The sequence below is a fragment of the Ptiloglossa arizonensis genome, chromosome 4 (assembly GCF_051014685.1).
Source record: "Ptiloglossa arizonensis isolate GNS036 chromosome 4, iyPtiAriz1_principal, whole genome shotgun sequence".
Lineage (NCBI taxonomy): Eukaryota > Metazoa > Arthropoda > Insecta > Hymenoptera > Colletidae > Ptiloglossa > Ptiloglossa arizonensis.
Genome location: NC_135051.1, coordinates 14,498,318 through 14,525,963, shown reverse-complemented (window position 1 = coordinate 14,525,963; position 27,646 = coordinate 14,498,318). Strand labels below are relative to the sequence as shown.

General features: G+C 36.3%; 2 protein-coding genes across 7 annotated transcripts in view; one reads left to right on the top strand and one right to left on the bottom strand.

Moving 5' to 3' along the window:
• The first annotated feature begins 54 nt into the window (after positions 1–54).
• LOC143145195 (actin maturation protease) lies at positions 55–5,355 on the top strand. Of its 3 annotated transcripts, none has more exons than XM_076308338.1 (4): positions 55–505; positions 1,146–1,595; positions 1,692–2,024; positions 2,134–5,355. In XM_076308338.1, the coding sequence occupies exons 2-4, from the start codon at positions 1,381–1,383 to the stop codon at positions 2,333–2,335; spliced, it is 750 nt and encodes a 249-aa protein (XP_076164453.1). In that variant the 5' UTR covers positions 55–505; positions 1,146–1,380; the 3' UTR covers positions 2,336–5,355. The 3 variants fall into 3 exon arrangements, with proteins under 3 accessions (XP_076164453.1, XP_076164455.1, XP_076164454.1); XM_076308340.1 differs by lacking the exon at positions 55–505 and adding an exon at positions 600–709; XM_076308339.1 differs by lacking the exon at positions 55–505 and adding an exon at positions 756–976.
• Positions 5,356–10,774: 5,419 nt separating this feature from the next.
• The window catches only part of Krt95d (phosphofurin acidic cluster sorting protein KrT95D), a 105,495-nt gene continuing 88,623 nt past the window's right edge, over positions 10,775–27,646 (bottom strand). For all 4 annotated transcript variants that reach the window (XM_076309197.1, XM_076309196.1, XM_076309199.1 and 1 more), the window contains 6 exons: positions 23,336–23,604; positions 20,449–20,654; positions 15,973–16,320; positions 13,777–14,174; positions 13,535–13,651; positions 10,775–12,682 (listed from right to left, as the gene is read on the bottom strand). In XM_076309197.1, coding sequence (XP_076165312.1) covers positions 12,549–12,682; positions 13,535–13,651; positions 13,777–14,174; positions 15,973–16,320; positions 20,449–20,654; positions 23,336–23,604 — 1,472 coding nt within the window. In that variant the 3' untranslated portion in view covers positions 10,775–12,548. The remainder of the gene's footprint in view (positions 12,683–13,534; positions 13,652–13,776; positions 14,175–15,972; positions 16,321–20,448; positions 20,655–23,335; positions 23,605–27,646) is intronic.

Below are 27,646 nucleotides of genomic sequence, written 5' to 3'. Positions count from 1 at the left end.
GTGCTGTTATCAGTATCGTTCGAAAGACTTTATCTATGACGGTCGCATGGGTGCACAATCTCATGCGATACGTACCGAAATCCCCGCACCTGTTTCTGTCCGGGTCGAAGTGGAAAGAGATAAACAATATATTTCCCGAGGCTAGGGTTCTTGCAAACAATGCACTTGCCTAAACTGGTGAATCATCTGCGGAGCTGCAGCACCTACGTGAAATTTCTTATCCGACTGTATATCGTGACAGACGCCTGCAAATGAAGCAGTGCGCTATGTCAGCCTGAGAGCTCCCGAGAGGAGCAAATTGCAGTCGTATCGAGCGAGTAATTGTCGTTTGTTAAAAAATAGTCGTGCAACCATACGGGCCCTTGATATCGTCACGTCAACGCGCTTAAGTGTTGATTCTTATTTCTATCGAAGAATTACATAATGGATGTGCATGAGTCACAGAGTGTATAGGGGGGACGTGCAAACGTCAAAATCGTGCTGCTGCGATTTTCTTAAATTCTAGGTACGGTAAACAAATACTAATCCGTCCGGTTCTTTGTTTAATCTTAATTGAATCTTCCGCGAATGAGAATCAAATGACATTAGATCGGTAGTCGTCACTTGATCGTATATAATACAATCACCAAGAACTACTCCGTCCAATGTCGGTCGTGCAATGTGCTGCCATTAGAATTTTAGTAACGAGTACGTTCTCGTGTTAGATCTCGTAAGCAAGATTCAAGCATTTAAGAACAGAAAAAAGAAATCGTTGTCATTTATTCCTTTAAGTAATCAGTCTTTCGAGATTGTCCGGTATTGTCCGAAATTTTCGCATTTCATGATTATTAAAGGGATGACAGATTCAGTATAACAGATTTCTCAAGGTTAAATGACTATCGTAAAAATGTAATTGCGACAATGTGCGCTCTTATAGTTCTTATTACATTTTTTCCTATGTGTTTTACTTTTTTGTGATAAATTAATAACGGAAAAGGTATTTTGTCGTTGATACTAGAAACTGACATTTTGGTATTTTTTAAAATATACGATTAAAATTTCACGGTTTTTAAGTACCTAATTTACTTTAAACCTATTTTTAATTATGATTTGTTACTTCAATGGTATATTGCAAATTGCATGCTATGTCTTCACCAACATTTCAGCTTGGGTTTGCGCAAAGGACTCCAAGAGGCCGTTTGCGATGAGTAGGAATCACTATGCTGTTTTACGGTGAACAGAGGAAGTACTAGTAAGAAATGGCAATTTTCAGACTGAAAATATTGAAGCATAGATGCACGATTTCATAGCTGTGGAAGTATTGTCACTGTATTATAGTGTCCAACCAGGTATTTGTTAATCGAACAAAATAGTTGTTCATATCGCATTTATTTGTGAGAAATGCCAGCACCACCTCCACCTATCTCAAGTTTACCAGAAGCACCTATGTGTGAAAAAACAGAAGTGAGTGATGCGGATTCTCTGCCTCCGTGGGCCAAAATCACCCTTACGTCCGCAGAGGCAGAAATCGAAAAGCTGATATCTCGTAATGAGTTAAAGGACGCAGAAGTAACATATTTTTGTCAAGTTGAACCAATTCTGCAAGATGGACCACAGTTAGTGTGAAACATATTAACATTTAAAAACATTTAAAATTAACTCTCAAAGTAAAATAATACATAGAAAGAACATGATACTAAATCATTTAACAGATGCGGTTTGGTGGCACTTGCTATGGCATCGCAGGAATACACAAAGCCAGTTTCTGTGAGTCAACTCCTAGCAGAAGCCCGTGTAAGAGGTTTCACACAACACGGAGAAGTATACAGTGTTGATTTTATGGGCACATTGGCAGCTGAGTATTTACCTGACCACAGACCAGATATTTTAGTAGATCTGCAACAATGTCCAGACACTTTGACACATGCTTTAGCTCATGGAGCAATGGTGCTAATTCCATACGATTCCGATTTCAACCATGCTCCGTGCTTAAAAAGAGGCCATAAAGCCCATTGGGCATTACTCGTGGGTCTAATTTCATCCAGGTAGATTATATTTTTAATTGTTTTTGTATTTTAATTCGAAGTAACATGCTTACCGTGTTATTAAAAGGATTATTCTCATTTTAAAGAGAGTAAATTATGTATCTTTTAGGCAAGGATATCATGTCCTAGCGCGTCATGGAAAATCACGTCATTTAGCTTGTTGGCCGCTACGAGATTTAATTGAAAGTAATGGCAATTTGGAAGAAGAAGGGACAGCTAGACATGCCGGGGGATACGTCATACCAAAGGGAGGAGTTGGAGGCCAGAGAGGTTTACGTGGTAGAGCATTGGCATTGCATCCATACATATAAAATCATGTACAAGAGTTGTAGGTAATTGATATCACAGTGAAAGACAGAAATTACTACTATGATATTACTGTATCCACATTATGGTATATGGTAAATATTCAAAGCGTAACATTTGCGCAGCTGCTACAGAATTTAATTATTTGTAAAATGTGATGCTTTAAGTACCATATGTTTAAATTCGCAATGCAAATTTAGTCGACATACAATGAAGACTACCGATCTTCAAAATTTGGTATTAGATGGATCAAGCGATATTTCATTCGTTACACTCCGATACGCAATGTAAATAATAATTTCGTATGTTTGACTTACATGCACGCGAACTGTTTAAAAATCATCCTTTCGTGTGTCAGATGTTAAACTCTTCCTGTGATGCGATACGTACTAAGCGTGCGCGTAGTTTAGTCCGAATAATGGGCATGTACACGTGCATGAAGGGACAAACGTGAAAAAAGTCTATAAAAATATCTGCATAATGAAGTATCTAAGTGTACTAGCTAGGAGTTATCGAAATCGTAACTAACCGGGACAAAAAAATCTAATTATATTTATTTAGCAAAGCAACCGTAAGTTTTCAACAATAATTGTGGATCTTGTTTTACATTGGCACTATGAATAAAGACTAAATCTTCTGCAAGAGTCTTGCAATTGCATTTAAGGCAATACAACTTAATGTTCGTGTGCTATATCAAATTAAGCACATTGCTTTTAAGGTGCCTAGTGTTAATAATTATTAAAATTAAAGTGATTACCTTATACTATCATGTGGTAGCTATGTCAGTCTTTTTACCGAACTTTATGTACAGGTATATAAAAGTAAAAATCATAGGTGTTACTATATATCAACGAAAACATTATTGATTTTATTTTTCTGTATCTACAATAGATATTATTACAATATTTTGTTGAAAATCTTGAAAGCAATGTGCTCTCAAAAAAGATCTTACTGTGTAGATTATTACGATATGCTTGTTTTACTATTTATTTACTGGTATATAAACCATGAGCATAGGCCTCATTATTGATATATATTAAAATGCAAAACGTGAAGATATCTTATGACTGGCTGGTTTCTTCAGTTATGCGGTATCTTAAGCGTTTTATATCGAATTCGTCAATAAGGCGTATAAGGCAGATTCAAAAGAGACGCTATAAATTTGTAGACTCCTTAAATGGTTTCAGATTGAGTAAGAGAAACCTTTAAAAATAAACTGTACCCAAGTGCCGCAAAATATGAAGTTCATTTATTAACAGAAAGTCTCAGAAGTATTGTACGCTGTGCCTGTTTTTACAAGCTTCTCTGATTTATTGTCGCGTCGTAATTAAAATACTTTGTAAAAATATTTATTGGTGCACGTACGTTTTTCTTTTTAACTATTTACAAAGATAATCAAAATATGTATTTTTCCTGCTCTAACTCTAAAAGGTAAATCGTATACGTAGAAATTATATAATGTTTCTGTTACTTACCGCGATACAGTCTTTCCATAAAGTTGACAAAAAATAAAAAAAAAAAAAACGCTCGTAGAACTCAATGTTTAAGCTTCTTTCTATATTTGCATTTCAATCGCTATTTTAATGAAAAAGTTTGAAGATTTACTAAGAGTTTTATTGTGTCTATTATGTATAACGACACACAACAATTTTGTTATATCACCTGTGATTTAAAGTGCAACATTAACTAATTGGTACGTGTACCGCGTTACGTTATAAGAGATTAATATGTGATCATTGTTAATTCTTGTTTCTTTGTGTACACGCATTTTACTTATTTGTTATCGGTTTTTAGCTTTAAACGTGGCAAATATAAAGAATGTTATCATTTATACACATGTTTGATTATGATTATTTTGTATTACGTATTATACTTCTCAATTACTCTTCTCGATCAGGCAAATATTCTGTGCGAATAGACTGTATCGGGTGTGGTTGGTGCTACGTTTTGAACTAGTGAGAGATTGTGCCAATTTTGAATCGTGAATTCTACGACAAAAGCTCTACAACAGTATCTTCCCTACTGTAAATTTAAAACAGGATGATTTAACAGGAAAAAAAGAGAAAGTATGTTTTCTGAAAGGGCATCGATGGAGGTGTACTGGAATGCAATAGAATACTGAAAACTGCGTTACATTTATATTTCAAGCTTACAAACATTAACAACACAGTTTCATTTTATCTTTAAATCTTAGCTTCTCCTTATTGTTGCTTTCTTCTCTAAACATACAGTTACCACATTCTTACTATTTTCTAATTATATCTACTTGTGTCCTGAGATGAACCAATGTCTTCGTATTTGTATTAGAGCTTTTGATGTACCCAGTTAATATTATTAAGATTATCCGAACATATATCAGTTACATAAAATTATGCATTATTTTTACCCGATTACAATAAACGTTACGAGTATCTTATATTTGTTCTGTGCAAAAATACAAAGAATATTATTTCTAGATCCTATCTTAAATGTATGTATTTAGTAAAATATTTTACACAAAGTAAATAGAAAGTAATTGTAACGCTTATTATAATCGAGATAAAATTACATAAAATCTCACATAAATTGCATATAATCTGGATAATCGTAACGTTGTTTGTTACCCGGATAACTGTAACCGTATTACACGGGTACCAAGAGTTCTAATTTGTACCTGTAAATACAAATCTCAGAACAACAATTCCACGCCCCCCTTGAATCCTATTACACCGTGAAAGAAAAACGTTCAAGGACAAATCATTATACTCACGGGCACTACGAATATATTTCTACGAAACGAAACTGCAAACATATTTTGCCGTTTTACATATTGTATTCTGCACGAACGGAAACACTGTACAACGATAACCCGTTATAGTATAAAACGACCATATACGCCCAGGACACAAGGCGTCTATTCTATAGATTAGTAACAATGATATCCTGTATCTGAATATTATGTTTAATAATATGTATCACATATAGGTATTTCGTATTTATTATATCAACAATAGGGGAGTTGAATTAAAAAAGGCTAGCTAGTTCACTTATTAGAAATTTATTTCCAGTGTCTTCTCTCTTTCTTTGCTCGATCGTGCGTCGGTTCCTGGCCGAAAATAGAACAGTTTTATCGTTCAAATACCGCGTCATCCGAACCGGTAATTTATTCTTATATTCCGGGACGATTAACAAAAGGACCTCGTGGCAGAAACGTCGTTGGAACGTAAAAGTTACGCAAACGTGGAATGATTAGCACTTTACAAAGCTCGCTTGGTAAAATACAAGACGAATTGTGTATGTATATAGAAACTTAGAATTATGTCATTTAGTCGTGAATCAATTTAATTGCGAGGTAACGAGGTCCATAATATATATATATTATATATAATATTCCGTACATTGTGTTTCACGTCTCGAGAGAAAGCATAAATATACAGTGTGTAAATATTTCAAGGTATTTCAAATCGTAAACAATATGAAGTTATCGTTGAACGTGCATATCAAAATTAACTTAACAATTTTCGTATCTTCTGCGTTTTGTTTCACTTTTACCAATAATGTAGGCTGGCTTTTTAAACAAAAACGTCTGAATATTTCAGTTGCTCATGGATGTTTGAACAACCGTCCAACACGAAATTAAGTTACACTGTTCGAATAGGCAAACATAATTTGATTTCAAGGTCATATTTTTTATTATAGACAGTATATATATAATATTTCTTTTAATAAATCGATTTTTCTCGATTACGAGTGTAAAGGAATGGTTACTATACAAACTTCTTGGCAGCTAAACTCGTTGATTAAATTTTTCAATTTTAGTTAAAATTTGAAAACAATGTTTACAATATTCATTTTCTCTACTTTTATTGTACGGTACTGACCAGTTAGGTTTTTGAGAGGCTCATTTTCGCAATGATTGATTACTTTGAAATTTCGAATTGATTAATAAAAGTAATTTTGTGCAACGCCTTGTAATTGTAATCATTCGATCAATGATTATTATAGCTTTCACTAGCTTTATATTGGTTTTATGATTATTCATTTAACGATTCAGTCGTAATAAGAAGCGTAATGTAATTCGCATGGTGATTTCATTCTCTAAGAATTATTTGTGTCACAGACTGACCGTTGCTTAGTAATTATAATTATTAGTCACCGACTCGGTTACATGGTAATCATAACGTTCGGTCATTAATCAGATTACATTTTTTTCAACACTGCGCTACGATAAAAAATTTGAAATACCTCGCGACATATACATTCTTCGGAATTCTTTTTCTAACATTCTCATATTCAAAATGGCGAGAAAAATTGATTTACTTGAAAAAATATATAGTTCTATCTAACAAAAAAAAAAGAAAAAAAAATAATAAGAAAATGACGTTGAAGAACACTTTTTCTTTTATCGTTATGTTTACCCCTTTGAACAATTCTACCAGATTTCCATAAACAACGGAAGTGTTTAAATGTTTCCATTCGAATGATCCATCCGTTATATTCATTGCGTCAATATTCGTGAACAAAATGAATAAATATTTCCTCTTTCGTACGTTCACGAGTCAATGTCGAATAATTTCGTAAAAGTTTGCAGCTAGTTCTAGCGGGAAGGGTTGTAACAAAGGAAAGAAAAAGAAAGACTTCGGTCACAGGAGTGGGGTAGCGCACCGGAAGTCCCGTTCTCCAGGTGATTGATCTGGTTCGTCTACGATCGACTTCGCAGCCCTTTTAATTGAACTCTCTAATATTATTGATAACAAGTTTAATAATATGTACATGTACGATTAGACGTCGCCGTTTGTAAAGCAGTACAATAAAGACGTCTAAAAAAACTCGTGAAAATGAAACGCCATCTAATAATCCTTTAGTCGCTGTACCAAAAAACACGCGGTTCGATATATTAATTACTTCTTTTAATTATTGTAAGCTTTGAGCTTGAGCCTTGTCTGCCCACACGTGTGTTAAAACTTACTATACACCGACGAACAATAGCAAATATTTTTTTTGTTTTTTTTTTTCTTTTTTCTTTTTTCTGTTTGTTTAGTTTAGAATACTCCTCCTGGTAAACGTGCTGACGGTCTTCGCGATGCTCGGAGGAATCTTACGCACGGTGGGGATTCCCCTCGCGCTCGCGCGATCAAAGTAATCGATCTAGCGTTTCTAAGCGGCGACGAATCGCGATATAGATAGCACACGGGTATCCGTTAATGTACAATCGATCCCGATGGTCACCGTGAACCTGTTTCGTCGCCGTGTCGATCGAACCTAGTTCGAATTACAACGCGGTCTTCGTATTTTGACTAGAATCGGGAATCTTTAAATTAAGTCTCGGCGCGCGCACACGCCACTGGGAAATGATCGATAGGGAATTTTCGTAAGCAACGATACGAAAAACGACGCAAAGAACGTATAGGTACGTTTCGACAGGACCGTGAGCACGTGTTACAGGCGTCGCCGCTTTTAATATCCCTTAAGTTTCTAAGGAAAGTTTCCTCGCGCCGTCTTACAAAGCTTGTGCGCGCAACTCGACGACAAAGACACGTTGACGGCTACACACACCGCTAGCATTTTATTTAACAGGCGAACGGAAGAGTGGAAAAAAATAAAACGAGAAAAGTGAGAACACGATGTCGAATGAAACGTAACAAAAGATCAAGGAACATTACAACATTGTAAAATCGCTTACACGCTAATCACGCTACCGTGGGAAAAGAAACCAGTTTTCCATCGATCTATCTCGGTTTCGGTACCGAGACGTTCACGCGAGGTGATCGTACGTCCTTTCGCACGTTCAGCGTTTACAAATCTGAGAACGCGAATCGTGCGGACTCGTGATCGCGTTTTCCACCGTGGAGACACTGGATCGGTTCCGATTGTTTCTATTTTTTTTTTTTTTTTTTGGAAAATTTAACCGTTCGATACACACTGTGAGAAAGACCCAGTGTGACCAACAAGTGGGAGACGTTATCATTGACGTGAACGGAGAAACAACAATATTGTGCAAAACCGCGAAGCAACGCGCGAACACAGATGCTTCGTTCAAACTGTGGGAACGTGTGTGTGTATGTGTGTTTGTTTTTGTTGTGTGTGTACATACATATATAAATATATACATTATATGGCAGATTCAAATGCTGAATACGATCCAGCATGCTCGACGAAACAGGCAAATCGCCGTACGTACGCTTGTACGAACGCTCTTTATTGGCTTTCGATGATTCACCGAGTTCGCTACGTCGAGGCGGAATCGATTGGCCTCTCAAGGTCACCGACGGGAGACCACTCCCCCCCACTATACAATTTGGCTTCTCGTCGCTCTTGTCGACTCACAGACGCGCGATGTCAGCTTCTCGAATAACAAAGGAGAGATCTTTAAGTGTAACGAACATTTTTTTAACACACTGACTGCCTGGTTGATTTCATAAAAGTTTCTTCGAACATCGTTCCAAGTTTTTTTTCCTTTTTTTCTCAATTCGTACTTTTGAATCCAATACCTTCGTTTCGACCAATTTGATCAAAAGTTTTCTGGTATACGCGCATGCTTGTTCGCGCGTAAGTACAAATCTCGATGGAACAACGTTTAATCTCTTCAGGTACGAATTATTTTGTTCGACAGAAAGAAGAATCGACGGTGATACTGACCAACGACAATTATCAATTTTGCGACGTTGTTTCCCGTGTTGTTTCATTGAGAAATTCAATCACGACTGTTTATTTACAATCTTAACGATGACTTCCACGTTACGATAATGAGAATAATATGAACGTTAAAGGTAGACGTCAGTATCCCTGAAGAGTTTAATTCTGTCTTGTCGCACAAGTTTTTTTTTTTATTATACATATCTTACAGTCTGCGCTTAAACTTTAAATAATTACGAAAGCTTGAATTACATTTTATCGACCGTTTATTGCCAAGCCGATTTCAGACGATTGGTCTAGGCTTTTCTCATCGTTTATATATTTAACTCAATACCTTCGTTTCGATCGAGTTGACCAAATGATTCTACAGAAGGTATACTTACGAACACCCATTGGATTTTTATATCGCGTTACAATATCATAGCTTGAAAAATGACACGGCCGTCAAAGCGTTGATAAATATAAGTTACATTTGCGCTCTATGTATAATTTATATATATATATATATATCGTTAACTTCAATATTTTAAGCTCTATCACTGTGTGAAAGCCCATTAAAAAATGAGCTCGAGGACCTCTCCTTGTAAAGGTCGAACTGACACGGCATAAAAGTAGCGGGGCTAGTGACCTTGAACGACCAATTGATTTCGACCAAATTTTAGCACCCTCTATCTTATCCCAGTACATTCTAGATTCAACAACTCTCAAAATATTAAACCACATTGGACGGTTTGTCTACATTACAAATATTCAACCACAGACCGAAACAATATATACAAACCTAAAATTGTAATCACGATATTAATAAGAATCGTGTTATTAAGCAAATAAGCGTATTTGAAATTTATACATAACCTTCGCAATCATATGTACATAGTGAATATTGTTTTTATCTAAACAACTACTTTTATTTCATTTCGCGAATAATTTACATAAAATTTTATTTTATCGTATATTAATCGTAACGAATACATTTATGACGCAGTGCTTTAAATAAATTTTTACATACACATACTTCCGCGAATAATAAGGATTCATTTGTCCATCAATTTCGGAATATGCATTTGCATTCTCTCAGACTACACAATTCCATTATAAGTTCTTTCTGATTGATATTGCAATTCTAATTTTACGTTTACCAACCATCTAATGTGGTTTAATTCTAATACAAATGATTCTTCTAATTTCACCTCGTTCATTGTTTCCAAGCTTTTCACTCGCTCTTTGGCGCGAATCATACCAGATGCCACCGAAATAAATTTCCAAGCGTTAATACGATCGCACCCTACGATGTAACGTTGCCTTTTGCTAGTTTCAAGTCAACTATTATTTTGCCGGAAGTTCACACAAACGGGTATTGCACTCAGCCGTTACAAATGTAAAACGTGGGACTACGTTTGAAGTTCAATACTCGTTAAGAACTAATTGCAGACTAGCAAAGAACGGGATGTCTGTATGTGTGTGTGTGTGTGTGTGTGTATGTATGTGTAACACTTGTACGTATGAGGGTGTTCGGGTAGGGTACAAGGAAAGATTTCACCGCTGGTTTTACTTTGGCAAAAAGCAATCGCCATCAATGGATTGGGCGTTATTATCGCGCTTCGTTATAGAATGCCATCCTAAAGTCTTTTTCTTTGAATTCGTCCGAACAAATCGAGTAGACATTTTGTTTTTCCATTTTATTCTTTTTGTCGCTCTCTTTCAATTTGGCATTAGGCAGTCGTTGCGACGGTTACGTCGCTGAAAACAGTAAAGCACTGTTCTAATATATATATAAAGATATATAATACATATATATATATATATATATATATATATATATATATATATCTTTTTTTTTGTTTGCTTTCTCTTCACTGCTAGATCAAAAAAGGAAGAAGTCGAAAAGTACGTTACCGTCTAAGCTTACGTAAATAGTACGCGTTCCCTGGACGAAAACATTTACTTGCTCTCGCTCTTACACTCTGTTTTTTTTTCTTCTAAGCTACGGACACCGTTAACATTAGTTTCTATCGTTTATCATTTTCTCATGATATGATTTTCAAGGGATCGTGGGGCGGGGTCGGGGCAGATAAGCTAACCCAACTGTGACGCGCGGTGCGTCGTAGATATCTTTCAATGACGAAAATAAGAAATAAAAGTATAAATAGGAACGCATGTCAAGTGCGTTTTCAATCATCGTTTTCTTGAGATGCGTTCGACGTGTATACGTTTTCACCCCGGTATCACGCGGCAATCGCATTGGAAACGTACGATAAGATCGTTTTTACGTTTCCAACATCTTTGTCTACGTCTTCGCGACGAATGTTATTTTCTCGCTTCTTTTTCTAACGGCTTAACAACAATCACGAATGAGTATAGTCCATCGAAAGTCGGGGGGAATAGAGCATCGCGTGGTAGGAATAAAGTATTAAATAATAAAATCTGAAAATAGAGTATTTAAACTACAGCAGCCTGGGGCTAAAATGTCTATAAAATGGAATACAAAAAATATGTCGAAATCTTAAACGAGAAAAGGAGTATAATAACTAATGAGCTACGCTTCTTCTTCTTCTTCTTCTTCTTCTTCTTCTTCTTCTTCTTCTTCTTCTTCTTCTTCTTCTTCTACATCTTCTTATTTTTTTTTTCTTTTTTGCCTTCTCGGAGACTCGCGTTTCAACGAAGCTGTCCCTTCAACAGATAACTTTCGCTCGAGTGCGCGAACATCGCCAATCCTGCTCGCGCTAATTCGGTCATGTTCTGAACATGGTTTGTGCGCTGAGAGAAATGTTTGCCTGTATCACAGACTTTTTCGACAACGTCGCTCGCGCGCTACGTGTGTGATTGTAAAATTACATTAATTAAATAAATACATAATTTAATTAAAAAACCTTTCCTCACTCTTGCGATTTAGACAAAGATCTATCTTAGCATATCAGTTCCCGCTATAAAACCGTTTTATGCCTGTCGTTTAAAAAATCCTATATGTACATCGAGGGTCACCCGATTGGAGCAATAATTTCTTTTTTTCTCTCTCTCTCTCTCTCATTATTATAATTATAATTATTATTATTATTATTATTCTTATTATTCTGTTTTTTGTTATAAAATCTTGCGTGACATTCTTTCGAACAACGCGGCTTCGGACAGTGGCATTCCCATAACCAACGAAATCCATCATCGTCGTCGTCTATTTTAATTGTAATACGATATGTTAATCGCCTCTGCTTCGCATCGTGTGCGAAGCAACGATTTACTACTCGCGTACCCGCGTTAACTTCTACGCAAGAAGATTACACGCACGATACAGTATACACGAAAACACAAAACGATAGTCTGGAACAAGGGATCAGAAGAAACGAATAATAACGAAGAGGCAGCACTCGGATTACTTGCCCGATTAGCTCGACTGTCGTCCAGTTTCAAGCAACAGACCGAATCCTGATCGTGTTCAAATTTCGCTCTATGCTGGACAGTTTCTTTTCTTACTCATTTTTTTCCCTCCGTTTCGGATTTGATGGTTATCGGGTCTGCGCGTAAGCTAAGCTGATGATCCTAATTGGCAATATCGATGAACACAAATAAACGGCAAAAAACGTGGCCTTTGACGGAAACGAAGGAAGTTTACGTTGGGTTGAATGCTTGCTGTTGAGAATTGTACTCCAACAGGGCTATTGGAAACGTCTTGATGTGCGTTTGCCACTGCGCCGACAGTTGGAAGAACTTTACACCGTACCATTCGGTACCGTCGATGCTCACTGAAAGAAAAAGTTCCAAATTATTTGTGTACATTTGCAACGCACGAAGACGGCCTTTCTGCGAACATTTTTCGTCAACATGAAAGGTCAAGTCGGCGGGAAAAAAACCGAGTGACTCGTATTCAGCAAGGTCGAAACGAAAACCGTTGATCGCTCGTGGTAAATTTCCCGAGTGTAAATTACATCGAACACGATTCATAGCTTTGCACCGCGAGCAGTACACAAACGGTGTGGTGGGGGTAGCTCTTCGGTGACCTTGAGTGGCCAACTAATTCCGTTCCAACCTTGTGCGATTTTTAGATTTTTGAACGAAGAAATTAGAACGGTACAATTTTTCTGTCGACTGTGAAGTTTCGTACGGTTTTAACTTTTCTAAGAATGTTTTAAATTACCTTCTCTAAACAAATTTGAATCACAATGACGAAATACCAAGTATGTGCAAATAAAGTTTAAAAAAAGTGTTTGGTCTTTAGAAACAATTTCAAATTTGGGAGTGATTTTTGTATAACTATATAAAGTTGTAAAATAATTAAATTAAGTCGATTTTACAATTAATAATTATTGTTGCATGACGTTATCGTACTGTTATACGTGATCGTGATATTTTGAATACGTCTAGATTTTTTTTTTTTAAATAAAATTGTACATTTTCGTTTTCGTGATTACCTTTACTATTACTATTTCGTTTATTCGAGAAATTTGTGTCAATACACCTCTATAAATACGAAGATTTCCAGATAATACGATTATGCTCGTTTTAACGGGTTTCAAGGTGTTAACATCGGTGTACTTCTGTACACTCGTAACAAGACATTCTTGCTTACCAATCTAACTATCGAACATATTATTTACCTCTTAATGGAATGTTGTGAGTTTTCGCAGAACAGATAAGTCGCGTCACGCCGTCAACAGTTTGACTCTTTGGCTCGTTTTCCTTCTCTTTTTCTTTCTTCTTGCCCAATCTCATTACTGCAAAACCAGCAACGTTATTAAAATTACTTCAAAGTCGAACCACGAAGGAAACGCATAAACCGAGAATGTAGAAAAGTTTCTCGGTTCGGTTAACCGTCAACGATACATTAACGCGCGCTCACTTTTCTGTTTCTTCTCTTTAGTGGTGTAGTTCATGGTTAAGTGATGACCAGGAGTTTCCCCCAAAGGCGGAAGTCTTTGAACGTGCAGAGCCCTGAATGCTTGTCTCAACGTGTTCTTCCCCTTCTCGCCTTGCGTCTGCTTGCTCCAGTAATCGAGTTGCAGCTCGACCGGTTCCCAACCTTCCCTCGTAGGTTGGCCAACATTGGGACTACTGGGAGGTGTTAACCTACCGGGAAGTGGAATAGGTAATCCTGGTGGTGGCAGGGAGGGTGGAGAACCGGACATGGTTATGTTGCTTTCCTCCAGATCGACCGAAGCGGACGAACTACTATCCGGACACCCTACTCGAACATCGTTTATGAACGGGATGAATATTTGACTGCTGTCGTCTGTTTCTCTGTAAAAAAGAAAAGTCGACTATTTTATCAATGATATTACTATTTCGTAACTTTGTAATTAACTTTGAATATTATATCTATTTCGTAATTAACTTTGTAATAGTACTATTTCGTAATTATCGTAACTTTGTTGTTAACTTTGTAATAATACTATTTCGTAATTATCGTAACTTTGTAATTATATCTATTTCGTAATTATTGTAACTTTGTTATTAACTTTGTAATAATACTATTTCGTAATTATAGTAACTTTGTTATTAACTTTGTAATAATACTATTTTGTAATTATCGTAACTTTGGTATTAACTTTGTAATAATACTATTTCGTAATTATAGTAACATTGTTATTAACTTTGTAATAATACTATTTCGTAATTATAGTAACTTTGTTATTAACTTTGTAATAATACTATTTTGTAATTATCGTAACTTTGGTATTAACTTTGTAATAATACTATTTCGTAATTATAGTAACATTGTTATTAACTTTGTAATTATATCTATTTCGTAATTATCGTAACTTTGTTATTAACTTTGTAATAATACTATTTTGTAATTATAGAAACTTTGGTATTAACTTTGTAATAATACTATTTTGTAATTATAGAAACTTTGCTATTAACTTTGTAATAATACTATTTCGTAATTATCGTAACTTTGTAATTAACTTTGTAATAATACTATTTCGTAATTATAGTAACTTTGTTACTAACTTTGTAACAATACTATATCGTAATTATCGTAACTTTGCACAAGTAACAGTTTCGTGTCGTTCATTGTATCAAGGTTACGTTAAACCATTAACCCTTTGCACTCGAAGCTTTTCCGCTACCAGAAACTAGCACCTCGATAAAATCCTTCAAAAATCGTGTAATTAATTTAAAACGGAACATTTTCATTTCAACGTTTCGTATATATATGTTTACATCTTACAAGAAAGTAGTAATTGAATTTTAATTTCAATTCCAAACCACAATGGTATACCGAATTAGAGAAAGTACACCGAATCAAGTAGCGATCGAGGATCGTCTCTCGAGTGGAAAGGGTTCACATTGACAATCAGAGGCCAAGCTTCCTGTATACCCACAAAGAGAGCGAGCGAGACAGAGCAACAACGAGCGAGACTCGCATTACACGCGTTCGGATCGGCCCATGAATTCGTGAACATTTTTCAAGGTTTACGAAACAAAACGAAACGCGACTATTCATCTTTTCTAATCAATACAGTCTGTATTAAAACCTTCAGAAATTTTTCAATTTTATCCTCGTAAGTTACACCGTGCTTGGAAAACATATATAAAAATTTCTTTTCCCCATTGTATTCGCGTTTCACAATTTCCCCCCTCAGACTCCGTAATAAATATCCCCTCGAAACAAAAACTAGGACCAAGAAAAGACAAAACACTATCACATTTATAGATTATTCCCCGCCAATATCCGGCAACGTTCTCGTACAGAGTGTACCGAACGAAGTGAACTAACCGAACGAAAGAACGTAGACAGAAATGATTCATAACTTACACAAACGGTATTTATAAGGCAAACACGCACGAACTCGTGGATCGAGTTATCTTCAGGGGAGTATAGCCAATGGATTGGCGAAGTCTCGCCGCGGAAAATGAGTCCGAGCAAGAGCTCTTATTTCGACGAGGGTCAAGTCGACCCCGTTTCATCGTTCCTGTAACGAGTGGCTCGCCCTCTTGTAATTGCGGATTACCTCTGATCACGTGGAATTTGTTCAACCGTCGAGATAACGTCGCGAGAAATAAAGTAACGATCGAGGGTATCGTTGATTACCTGTACGTAACCATGGCTTCTGCGATCGGTAACAGCAAGGTGGTGCCAGCGACTGCAAAGTACTCCGACACCCTTGCCGCGCATTCGCTCGCACCACCGCCCTCTCTTTCGAGTAGTTCCTTCCATTCATCGCCGAAGAGCATCGAGTATTTCGTGTCTATCGAACTGAGATACTTCGACAAGGTATTGGATCCCAACGGCACCACCAAGAACTTGAGATAATTCTGCCAATCAAGCGGTCGGAAACTGAGCAGGTCCACGTAGTGACGTAGCACTGCGTTCGCGAAACTGTCACCACCGGCGATTACCACCTTGATGGGTACTAGTGGTTTTGCGGAACTGTTGCAACTGCGAGCAAAGAAAATCTTAGACCCGATATGTTGCAGTTATTATCGTCCGTGACATCGTTCCTTGTGAAATCTTACATCGAGTCGTTCTCTTCGAACGAGGGTTGGGCACAACGGTCACCTCGATTAACCGGGATACGATTTCCCGGGTTTAGAATTGCCCGAGACTGATTATCGTAAGTTAACATTTGACGGTAAAAGACTCGAGTAGAATGTGAGAGCGATTTTTGTATAAGGTAAAATCGTATAATGTAGTAAATATATATATGTAAAATTGTACGAAGTACATTTTTTGTAACGTAAAATTTTGATGAGACTTTTCGTCATTTTTTGTGTACAGTAATAGTAAAATGTGAGAGTGATTTTTGTATAACGTAATATACATATAAAATTGTATGAAGTAAATTTTTTTGTAACGTAAAATCTCGATGAAATTTTTAGTTACTTTTTGTGTATAGTAATAGTAAAATGTGAGAGTAATTTTTGTATAACGTAATATACATATAAAATTGTACGAAGTAAATTTTTTTGTAACGTAAAATCTCGACGAAATTTTTAGTCACTTTCTGGGTATAGTACTAGGTTGTTCGATAAGTTTTGTAGTATTTTTCCATTGTGAAAAAATACTATGACACTTCGACTTTGAACAACTGTAAATATACAAACGAGTCGACAGATCTACATGAAATTTCGTTCGATTTTTTTGTAATAAAATTATGTAAAAATATGTTAGATGAACGTTGAGGAAACTTTTCGTCACCTTCTGTACATATTCTTTAATATTTCAAGATATAAAATTTACTTTTGTTATAATTTACCGGCTCTTTGCAAGGCAATAAATGTTATTCTCCGTGGACCTCCTCGTCCATTTTTTTACGTTGATCTAGAATAAAAAATGAAACAGAGTTTTTTTCGTAATGGAATATGCATCGTATGAATTTAAATTTTCTTTAAAAGATGTAAAATTAATGATAACACGTGACTTGGAATTTCTCTGAAAATTCCCTTGTTTTTGAATCCACGGAGTGTAACATTTGTTACTTTGCGAAAAGTCGATAAATTGAAAGATCTTGGAACGTTATAAAGCATACCTAAAAAGTAAGGAAAAGTTTCGTGAAGATTTCACGTTAAAAAGAAGTTGCCGAAAATCACTTTTATTTAAACGTTTTACTCGAGTCTCCCACCTTAATCAATCTCGTGCAACTTTTTAATCTTGGAAAAAGTATTTCGAAAGAATCTCCTACCGGAAGTAAGACGCTTCTTCTGCTCCGGCAACTGTTACTAGACTTATTCAAACTGTGCTTTAAAATTCTTCGAAAAACACGATGCTTTTTCTATCGTCTTAAAATTTCAAAATATTTTATCGGTACATGAAAGATATACTTGTAGAGTGATTATTACAAACTACAGTACGTCGACTTTTAAGAACGACGTACCAGTTTCAAAACTTGCACCGTACACGATAATTAAATTCACAGCATATTATAAATGTTATAACACGGGTGGTTAATCGTTTCTTCTTACGAAAAGGAATCGCAAGTGTACAAAATTGAAGAAATTTTGTTATTCGAGATATTTCTAAAATAAGTGTATTTATTTTAGTAACCGTTGTATACGCTTTGTTCTCGCGTGATGTGTCTAGAAACACAATAGAGGGAAGTAGGGACAATATTATTCTGCATACTCGGTCGAAGAAATATAGTCGGGTCGTAAAAAGTGTACCGTACTCGATCGTCAGGTGCCAAGATCCCAGGGACGACGTCTTTTATACTTTTTGTACCTTTTGATATACTTTTTGGACACCGCGTAGCGCATTAAGAAACTAGGCACGCCAACGGGGTAGGCGTTACGAACCCGTGCGTCCCTGTGAGAGGAAAAATACACGTTTGCCAGTTTGTACCCTCGAGGGTATCGTTTTCCGTGCCACTTGATTGTGTCTCGAGTGTCTTGCTATACTCCACGCGCTAAGTATACAGCACCGACGATGCGCACGTACGGTAACGGGAGACAAAGTGGGGGAAGTGCTTTGCACGCAGAAGTCATTCCGGACGATCCAATTGGCTACAATTTTTAACCATTTTTTCGACGAAAGTGGTGCGTCTGAGAGGAGAACGAGTTACATATAATAATTTTACTATAGTAATATACATATACTACATTAGTATTTATATATTACTTATATAATATTACTACAATACTCTAGTAATTTATGGTAATAAATATATATATATATATATATATATATATATATATATTTTTTTTTAATATATATATAATTGCTTTTGAAAGTTTAGAATAGGAAACGATTTTGAATTTCAAGGTCAAATTCTGCATCACTTGTCAGAACCGTGTCAAGTATAATAATTTCCGCGAGAATTATGCGAAATAGGGATCTTCGACGTTACTGATCTTGACCTTGGTACATGTAAAGAGGAGGGGCTTGAGTGATAGACAAGCACTCTGTCCGAGAAGTGAGACGATCGTGGTTCGAAAAGTGTGATAAGAGAAACTTGTATGTGTTATGTTAGATTTATTTTGATACGTGGTTAAAAATGAAATTACGTATGCGTTTGCATAGAATCGCGATACTAATAGAGGTAAGGATTAGATTGGATTGTTTAGGGGGTTTGGAAAATGTAAACATGGAATTTGTACTCGATGCGAAGTCAATGGTATATAACAGAAATCATTTCTTTGCGTAATGTAACAAGTTCAATTTTCTCTTTGTTATAACTTTTAAGTCATGATTACCTCACGTCTCGGACAAAATGGATGTCACTTAGGATTCTTCCCTCTACGACATATCTGAAATTGACCAAATTGGAGTTGAGACCACCTTTTGCAGATAATTACCATTCCCTTTTTCGGGTGATAAAATCGAAACAATTTGTTCGCTCGAAATCGGGGAAAACATAAAATTAACTTGTTACGCTGTGACGAAATGTTTAAACAAACATCTTGCATCGATTATACGTCGTACGAAGAAGATTAAAGCACCTCGCGAAATATTGTTTCAGTTTTTGGAAATTTGGAAATTTTTTTATACGTTCGAAAAGATAAAGGGCAGTTGCACTTTGCATCATTGCGCTAATGAAAAAAGTAATAAAAAGATAGATCTCGTTTTATGCAACTTTTTCTCTACCATACTTCTAAGAAGTACCTATCTACGACGAATCAAGGGCACGTTTCCAACAGCGTGGCCTTGTAACACTGTACTTTTCCTCGAGTTGTCGCAAACTCGAACGAGAAACACGAACTATTCCAAGAAGTGGCAAAGGTAACTGCGCGACAATACCAAAGACAGTATTGCATTACGAAATTATCTTTGGATTTTTTTGATCCATCAAAGATACATTCGAAGATAACCAATATTCCGTTATTTTTTAATTCGAAATCCGAAGATAATCGATATTCTGTTACTTTTTTAATCTGAAATCCGAAAATAATCAACATTCTGTTACTTTTTTAATCTGAAATCCGAAAATAATCAATATTCTGTTATTTTTTAATCTGAAATCCGAAAATAATCAATATTCTGTTATTTTTTAATTTCAAATTCGAAGATAATCGACATTCTGTTACTTTTTCAATCTGAAATCCGAAGATAATCAACATTCTGTTATTTTTTCATTTCAAATCCGAAGATAATCAACATTCTGTTACTTTTTTAATCTGAAATCCGAAGATAATCAACATTCTGTTACTTTTCAATCTGAAATCCAAAGATAATCGATATTCTGTTACTTTCTCAATCTAAAATCCGAAGTTAATCAATATTTTATATTATTTTCAATATTAAATCCGAAGATAAGTAATCGATATTCCGTTACTTTTTCAATCTGAAATCCGAAGTTAATCAATATTTTATATTATTTTCAATATTAAATCCGAAGATAAGTAATCGATATTCCGTTACTTTTTCAATCTGAAATCCGAAAGTAATCGATATTTCATATCATTTTCAATTTTAAATCCGAAGATAAGTAATATTCAATGTTTTCGATTTTTCATTCGAGATCGAAGACGTTTGAACGCAACGCGTAAAAAAGTCACCAAACGTCGAGTGTCCGTCGAGTCCGATTAATCGAGGTCCCATCGTACAGTCTGTGCACGGAGAAAAGATAATTACAATTTTTGTATCCGCGTAACCAAGCACGTGAACGTGGCGCGTATGTCCGCGGGAGATGCTGTGGTCAGGACTCTCTGATTCCTTTCTTGAAGTCTTGTGGCGAGCACCGCTCCACCAGGATCCGCTAAAGAGACCAACGATACCGCGTCTGGCAAACTGTCATCCGGCAAAACGCGGCTTAATTGTTCGACTAACGCTTTCCTCGGCTGAAACAATGCACACATTTATTAATACACGTCAAAACGTCGCGGAATGTATACGCGCGGAACGTTTAAAGACGAAACCATCTGTTCCCACTCTAAACTGAAATTAGATTTTACGTTTGTTGTACAGAGAGTGTCCCGTAATTCACGGCACGAATTCAAAAGGGGTGGTTCTGCATCCAAAAATAAATTCCGACGTCAAGATAGAATAATGAAAATTGGAAATCCGATGGTACCGAAATTTGTAGATATTAAATATTCGCTATACGGGTCTTGAAATTCCTTTGCGAAGAATGGAATAGAATTTTTCATTTCTACAAGGACATTTCGCAAGATTTCGTACAAATTTCGCCAGTATGTTCTGTTGTACAGAGAGTGTCCCGTAATTCACGGCACGAATTCAAAAGGGGTGGTTCTGCATCCAAAAATAAATTCCGACGTCAAGATAGAATAATGAAAATTGGAAATCCGATGGTACCGAAATTTGTAGATATTAAATATTCGCTATACGGGTCTTGAAATTCCTTTGCGAAGAATGGAATAGAATTTTTCATTTCTACAAGGACATTTCGCAAGATTTCGTACAAATTTCGCCAGTATGTTCTGTTGTACAGAGAGTGTCCCGTAATTCACGGCACGAATTCAAAAGGGGTGGTTCTGCATCCAAAAATAAATTCCGACGTCACGATAGAATAATGAAAATTGGAAATCCGATGGTACGGAAATTTGTAGATATTAAATATTCGCTATACGGGTCTTGAAATTCCTTTGCGAAGAATGGAATAGAATTTTTCATTTCTACAAGGACATTTCGCAAGATTTCGTACAAATTTCGCCAGTATGTTCTGTTGTACAGAGAGTGTCCCGTAATTCACGGCACGAATTCAAAAGGGGTGGTTCTGCATCCAAAAATAAATTCCGACGTCAAGATAGAATAATGAAAATTGGAAATCCGATGGTACCGAAATTTGTAGATATTAAATATTCGCTATACGGGTCTTGAAATTCCTTTGCGAAGAATGGAATAGAATTTTTCATTTCTACAAGGACATTTCGCAAGATTTCGTACAAATTTCGCCAGTACGTTCTGTTGTACAGAGTGTCCCGTAATTCACGGCACGAATTCAAAAGGGGTGGTTCTGCATCCAAAAATAAATTCCGACGTCAAGATAGAATAATGAAAATTGGAAATCCGATGGTACGGAAATTTGTAGATATTAAATATTCGTTATACGGGTCTTGAAATTCCTTTGCGAAGAATGGAATAGAATTTTTCATTTCTACAAGGATATTTCGCAAGATTTCGTACAAATTTCGCCAGTATGTTCTATGGCTAAACACGAAACCAATATGTTGCACACTTTCAAAAAGTTGTAGGTTAGTCGAGAGTTTCGTTTATTTGATAAATGTTCGAAGTTCTGTGTTACGGAAAAATTTAATTACGAATATTTCCCGCGTTAGAATAGAATTAGAGTGACTTCGCGACTAAGCATACGCGTATGTGGTAGTATTCTCGAAGAGATCAAGAATTCGGGAATTCTTCTAATCGATTCATTTCGTGTATTTCCGGACCGTATGGTTTTTACGATGCAGCTTTCTACGGATGAAGTCGATGAAGGCCAGTTCTGGTGACCTGGATGAAAGGGTTGTGTTTCTCCACCAAGATGTGGACGCGGTGTTACCGAGTAGCTATCGGTATGCTTGAATCAATTGTTATGCAAACTCTTTAAGTGTCTCAGAGAAAGAAAATTTGCACTTACGTACACCGCTTGAAAAAAAGTGGTTCACACGATACATTCTTAACTATTTGCGTTGGAACCGCGTCTTTCGGACTAGTTTAAACGTTTAAACTTTCAAAATTTAACCCTTCGATGATTTTTCAATAATAATATATTCTACAACGATAACAAAAACAACGATACATTTTCGCTGGTTCGAAAATGTCTGAGAAGTATACTTAAATGCAAATTCTGAAAATTAAAAATACAATTACTAAGATATTAAAACTGGTAGAAAAAGACAACGAAACGAACATTTAGAGGTATATAAACAATTCCGACGTAATTGAACAAATCTTGTGTAAAATGGGCAGAAGCATTTCGAACGTTTCACACGGAGCTTAAAATAAAGATTCTTGGGAGTAGCTGATCGTGAAGAACAATTGGAACGTTGCTCGGAAATTGTATAAAGCATACTCGAAAGTAAAATAAATTCAAAGACAAACGATCGCCTACCAAACAAATGCCAATTTAACTAGATGCATACATACAATACGTACCGTGCAGTTGTCAAATACCCAAACCGTTCAATTTTTCTACCTAACCGTTTCACTCGATGTGTATCATTGAACACTATCGTTGGTAAAGCGAATCGGATCGTCAACGAGGACGTTTATCGTGTATCGAACACACCAACCGGTCAAAATACCGACCGAGATCGTTCGATTCTCGTGTATGAACGTTTCGTTCGGTACACACGTCTCGATCCACTATTGCTAGAAAATGAAACCGGGAGCCCGATAGAGTGGGTGAAATCGTTAATGGGGACATTTACCGTATATTTTCGTTTTATTTTTAGCCATAGAGCACGTTGGCAAAGTTTGTACGGGGAGCGTTCGAGCGGTCAGTGTTACCCCGACACGCAAACGCGTGCAACGAAACATTATCTGAGCGTTTGCTAACTACCTCGGAGCTATTCAAGTCGGCCGGTGGCTTTAAGTCTACGCTCAGGCTGTGCTTTTTAGACTTATTGCTACCCGGTGTGCCCCTGTCGCGGGTAAAAAGTCTGCTCCGTCTGTCCGAGCTCTCGCTTTTATTGTGCTGCTCCGATTTCGGCGGGGATCCCGGTACGTAATTCGGGGGATCGTTCGCCTCGTGATCCGTCCAATTTTCTGGATGCGAATCGCTGTCCGCTCTCCGAGAGCTATCGTCGCTTTGTCTATCCACGCCACGCTCTGTAATAAAATTTCATTACTCTTCGTCATGGCGCGGCCACCGAATTGCTCGCGCGCTTAACGGTGTCACAAACTCGGGACCAACTTCCCTTGGTTGTTGCACAATTATCACTAGAGCGTCGATACCGTTCGGCATCCACACTTGTCAATGGGTAAATAACGAAAGAACGAGGAAACTTGTTCAAACGACGAATGGTCTGTGAGCATTTATCGGTGCAACGATAACGAAAACATTGATGCGTTTTCGCTGGTTCGAAAATGACTGAGAAGTACAGTTAATACAAATTTTGAAAATTGAAAATATAATAACGCACGTGATATAGTTACTGAGATATTAAAACTGGAGACAGAGACAAGGAAACGAACATTTAGAGATATATCAAGAATTTTGATATAATTGAAGAAATCTTGTGTAAAATAGGCAGAAGCATTTTGAATGTTTTACACGGAGTATTGCACGTATAAAGTATTGGACCGGTGTAAAGCTCGGAATGTTTCATAATTTAGGAAATAATTGGAGAATGTTAAATTTGAATAAACGAAGCTTTTGATACTGGAGTATGGCTATTGTCGGTGATTGTTTGAAGAAATGATTTGTTCCGTTTAGAATTATTATTCGTGCGTTTATTTGGAAGATTGACTTTAAGTTTCTTCAATTATTTTCTGTTATTGTCTCTGTTTTCACCGTGTCAAATTTTACTCGTTTAAACTGTACAATTTTCCGGAGAGAATCTTCATGTTGGTAAAAAAATTTGAGTGTATTAATAAATGCTCATAGATTATTTAATTTCAGATAGTTTTATTGACAAGTATTTTGTTCTCGAATCTTTATCAAAGAGAATAAGGTTTGTTATTTTAAGTAATTATTTAAGATAGAATAATATATTTGAAGTATGTTACAAGGTCAAGATCAACGAGATTAAGGGTCGTTGACCTCTATTTTTGAAAACAATAGAGCATCGTTTCTTGGTTTGTTGCATATACGAATCAATTTACGAAAATGCTGGAAACAGAAATTTTTAGCGATAGAAATTTATTCGCGTCACCTTCGCTTTGAGAGATGCTGATTACGTGTATGTAAATAAATAAGCAATGCTTTTTTGCTTTGACAAAAGAAAACTAAAATCCTCGAAGCTTGGGCAGATACGTATCCGACCGAACACTTAAATTTCCATTAACCAATTCAATTCGCTAATTATTTCCGTTCGCTGGAGATGGTCCCAAGTTTGTGACAGATGTTGCACGTGATAACCGTGTAGTCGATTAAAGGTAGAATCACATTATTGTCGCATCATCAGTTCACGTAAACGCACGTCGCTCTGAGAAACGTAATTGCGAGTTTGTAATTGCTTGTAAATTGCTCGTTGATACACTGTTATCGTCAACCTGTGTGACATGTGATATCACATTACCATTTAAACCAGCTCACGTCTTACGCGACTCTCGTTTTCTATCGACAAACACTTTCGTGAACCGTAAGCAGTGAGTCGTGAATTGTGAAAGAATTACTCGTAAAAAGAGTGTTACAGATTATCGAATGCATTAATTACAGAAATACGAATGTAGATTTACATGTACATAAATATTAGTAAATATAATGTTTAAAGTGAATTCCATACACGAATATGGTCTTGTATTATATATATATATATATATATATATATATTGTAACGATATTAAATATATATAATGATATTCATTTTTAAACTAAATATAATGTATAATGTAAATTTTACAAACGAACATGGTTCTATATATAATTATATGTAATTATATATATAGTCCATTTCTGTATTATACATTCCCTAAAGTATATAATATATATGCATTCGTGGTTTCACATAAATTTACAAAGATTACGGTTCTACACGATGTACTGCACAATATACATACATGTATACACTCTCCTCCAAAAGTATTAGAACACTTACAGGAAATAATTAAACCCCTGAAAAGTTATCAGGAAAGTATTATAATTTGTTACACCGGAATATGAGCGATACGTATGTTTTACGTTATAACAAAAATCTCACCTCATGCGTGTAGTAAAATTAAATTTTTCTTCTCATCCAGATATCCGCCCGTGTTTCTTTATTACCGACTTAGCTAATTTCAACATTCTCTTCAGTAATTTTTGTACCGTTACCAACACTATTTGATTTTCTAATTGATATAAACAGAGACCTAAATAAAAACGTTCAAACCTTTGTGTATCTAAAAAAGTGATATGGAAAAGCTTCTCTATCAAAGTGAACGCATATAATTGAACGAACACATATTTTTACGAACTAATTGTACAAACAGTAAATATTTATATCCTAATATATATATTAATTAATTAATTAATTTCTCATAGTTTTATTATATATATAATATATCGTCAGTGTCACAAACTCTATATAAAAAATAAAACTATGAGAAGTTAATTAATTAACATTATATATGTAATGTAATAAAACTAGGATAAATTGATTAAACTGGATCGATAATTATATTTCACACACAAAGCAAACACATGTCGTGATACTTTTAGCGTGGAGTGTATACGTATACGGTAATGGAATCCCTGTAAATTGATGTGAGATCGTGTGAATTCACAGGTGTTACGATATCGCGTAAAGTGACGTGACCCTGGTGGGTATCCTAGTAATCCTAGTGAGTGATTTCACAGGTTCGAAGGTACCGCGAGACCGCACGATGTACGCGAGACGTGACATGAATGTGTTTCCGCCTTAATTCGCCAACAAGTAAGAACAGTGACCGAGACGCGTCTAACGCGTCCAATTAGACAATTACTAAGAACACTACACTCTTATAAATAATCGACGTTAGGAGACGGTAGATAGAATAGAGAATGTGAACTTACTAAAATGTTTCACACATCAAGGATACCAGCACGAATCTGCGCGCGAAATACATGGCAAAGGCATTCGTGATCGACAGTCAAGTGTATCTTTTTATCGGAAGCCTTCGAAATTTGCAATCAATCGTGTGTCGCATTAATCGTACAGAACGAGAGGTTAGTAACAAAGTATAGATACGTAAAAATTGATAGTATAAAAGAGATACGTACGTACGAGAAGATAGAGAGAGATGGGAAGGTAGAGGCCAGTGGACGGGTGTGAAGTTCGATTAATTATGCTACAATACGGGAAGAGCGCAAATAGGCACACAGACACACGGGTCTTGTTACAGCGTTTAACGTGGACTTTTATCGAAGAGAGGGAAGAGCGTTCTAACGAGCGATGAAATCTTCGTTTCGTAGGAAACCGAGGGGGATCCCCTTCCGAGGAACGATACGACTACGAGATATCTGGACACCGAAGTAAGCGTTTATTTTCACCGTAGTTGTTACATTTGTTAATCTTTGCGTGTCTTTTTCTTTTCTTTTTACATCCATCAGCGTTGCCTCAGAGAACGATGCAAGAACAACGGAAGCACACGTTCGAACGAAACTCGTGCGATGAGAACAAACGATTAACGCTGGAACCACCGACAGTGAACGGTGTTATCGTTTCTATCAAACGAGATACGTGTCTTGGATGTTGAAGGGGTAAATGGTAAATGAATTTACGATTATTAGTTGTCCATTTTGATAACTGTCCATGAATATCGTAGGGAAAGACACGATCTTGATAATAATTGAGCAATTTTGAGAAGCTTGAGACATGTCAAATGGATCACTCTGGTAGTTCCAGTGTTAAGAAATTGAGAATACCAGGGGTAAAAACTGACAACGTGTCGCTTCGATTGTCCTTGCATTCGTTTACGATCGAGTGGCACATCGTACGGATCGAGGCTCCATACTTACAACGAAACGGGCAGCGAATCGTAATCGAGAATGATCATTGCAAAGAACGATACGTTCTGGCTCTACTGTGAAACTATATAGGCATCTAATTACCGAATCTTTCGTCACGATACACCAAGCTTCTGTCGATTTAGCGTTCATGCGCTGGAGTTCCTCCTCCAATCTACAAAAGTGCGTACACTGGAATGTATCGGTCTCTTGTCCAGCTGAACCAGCTATGGTTAAGTATCG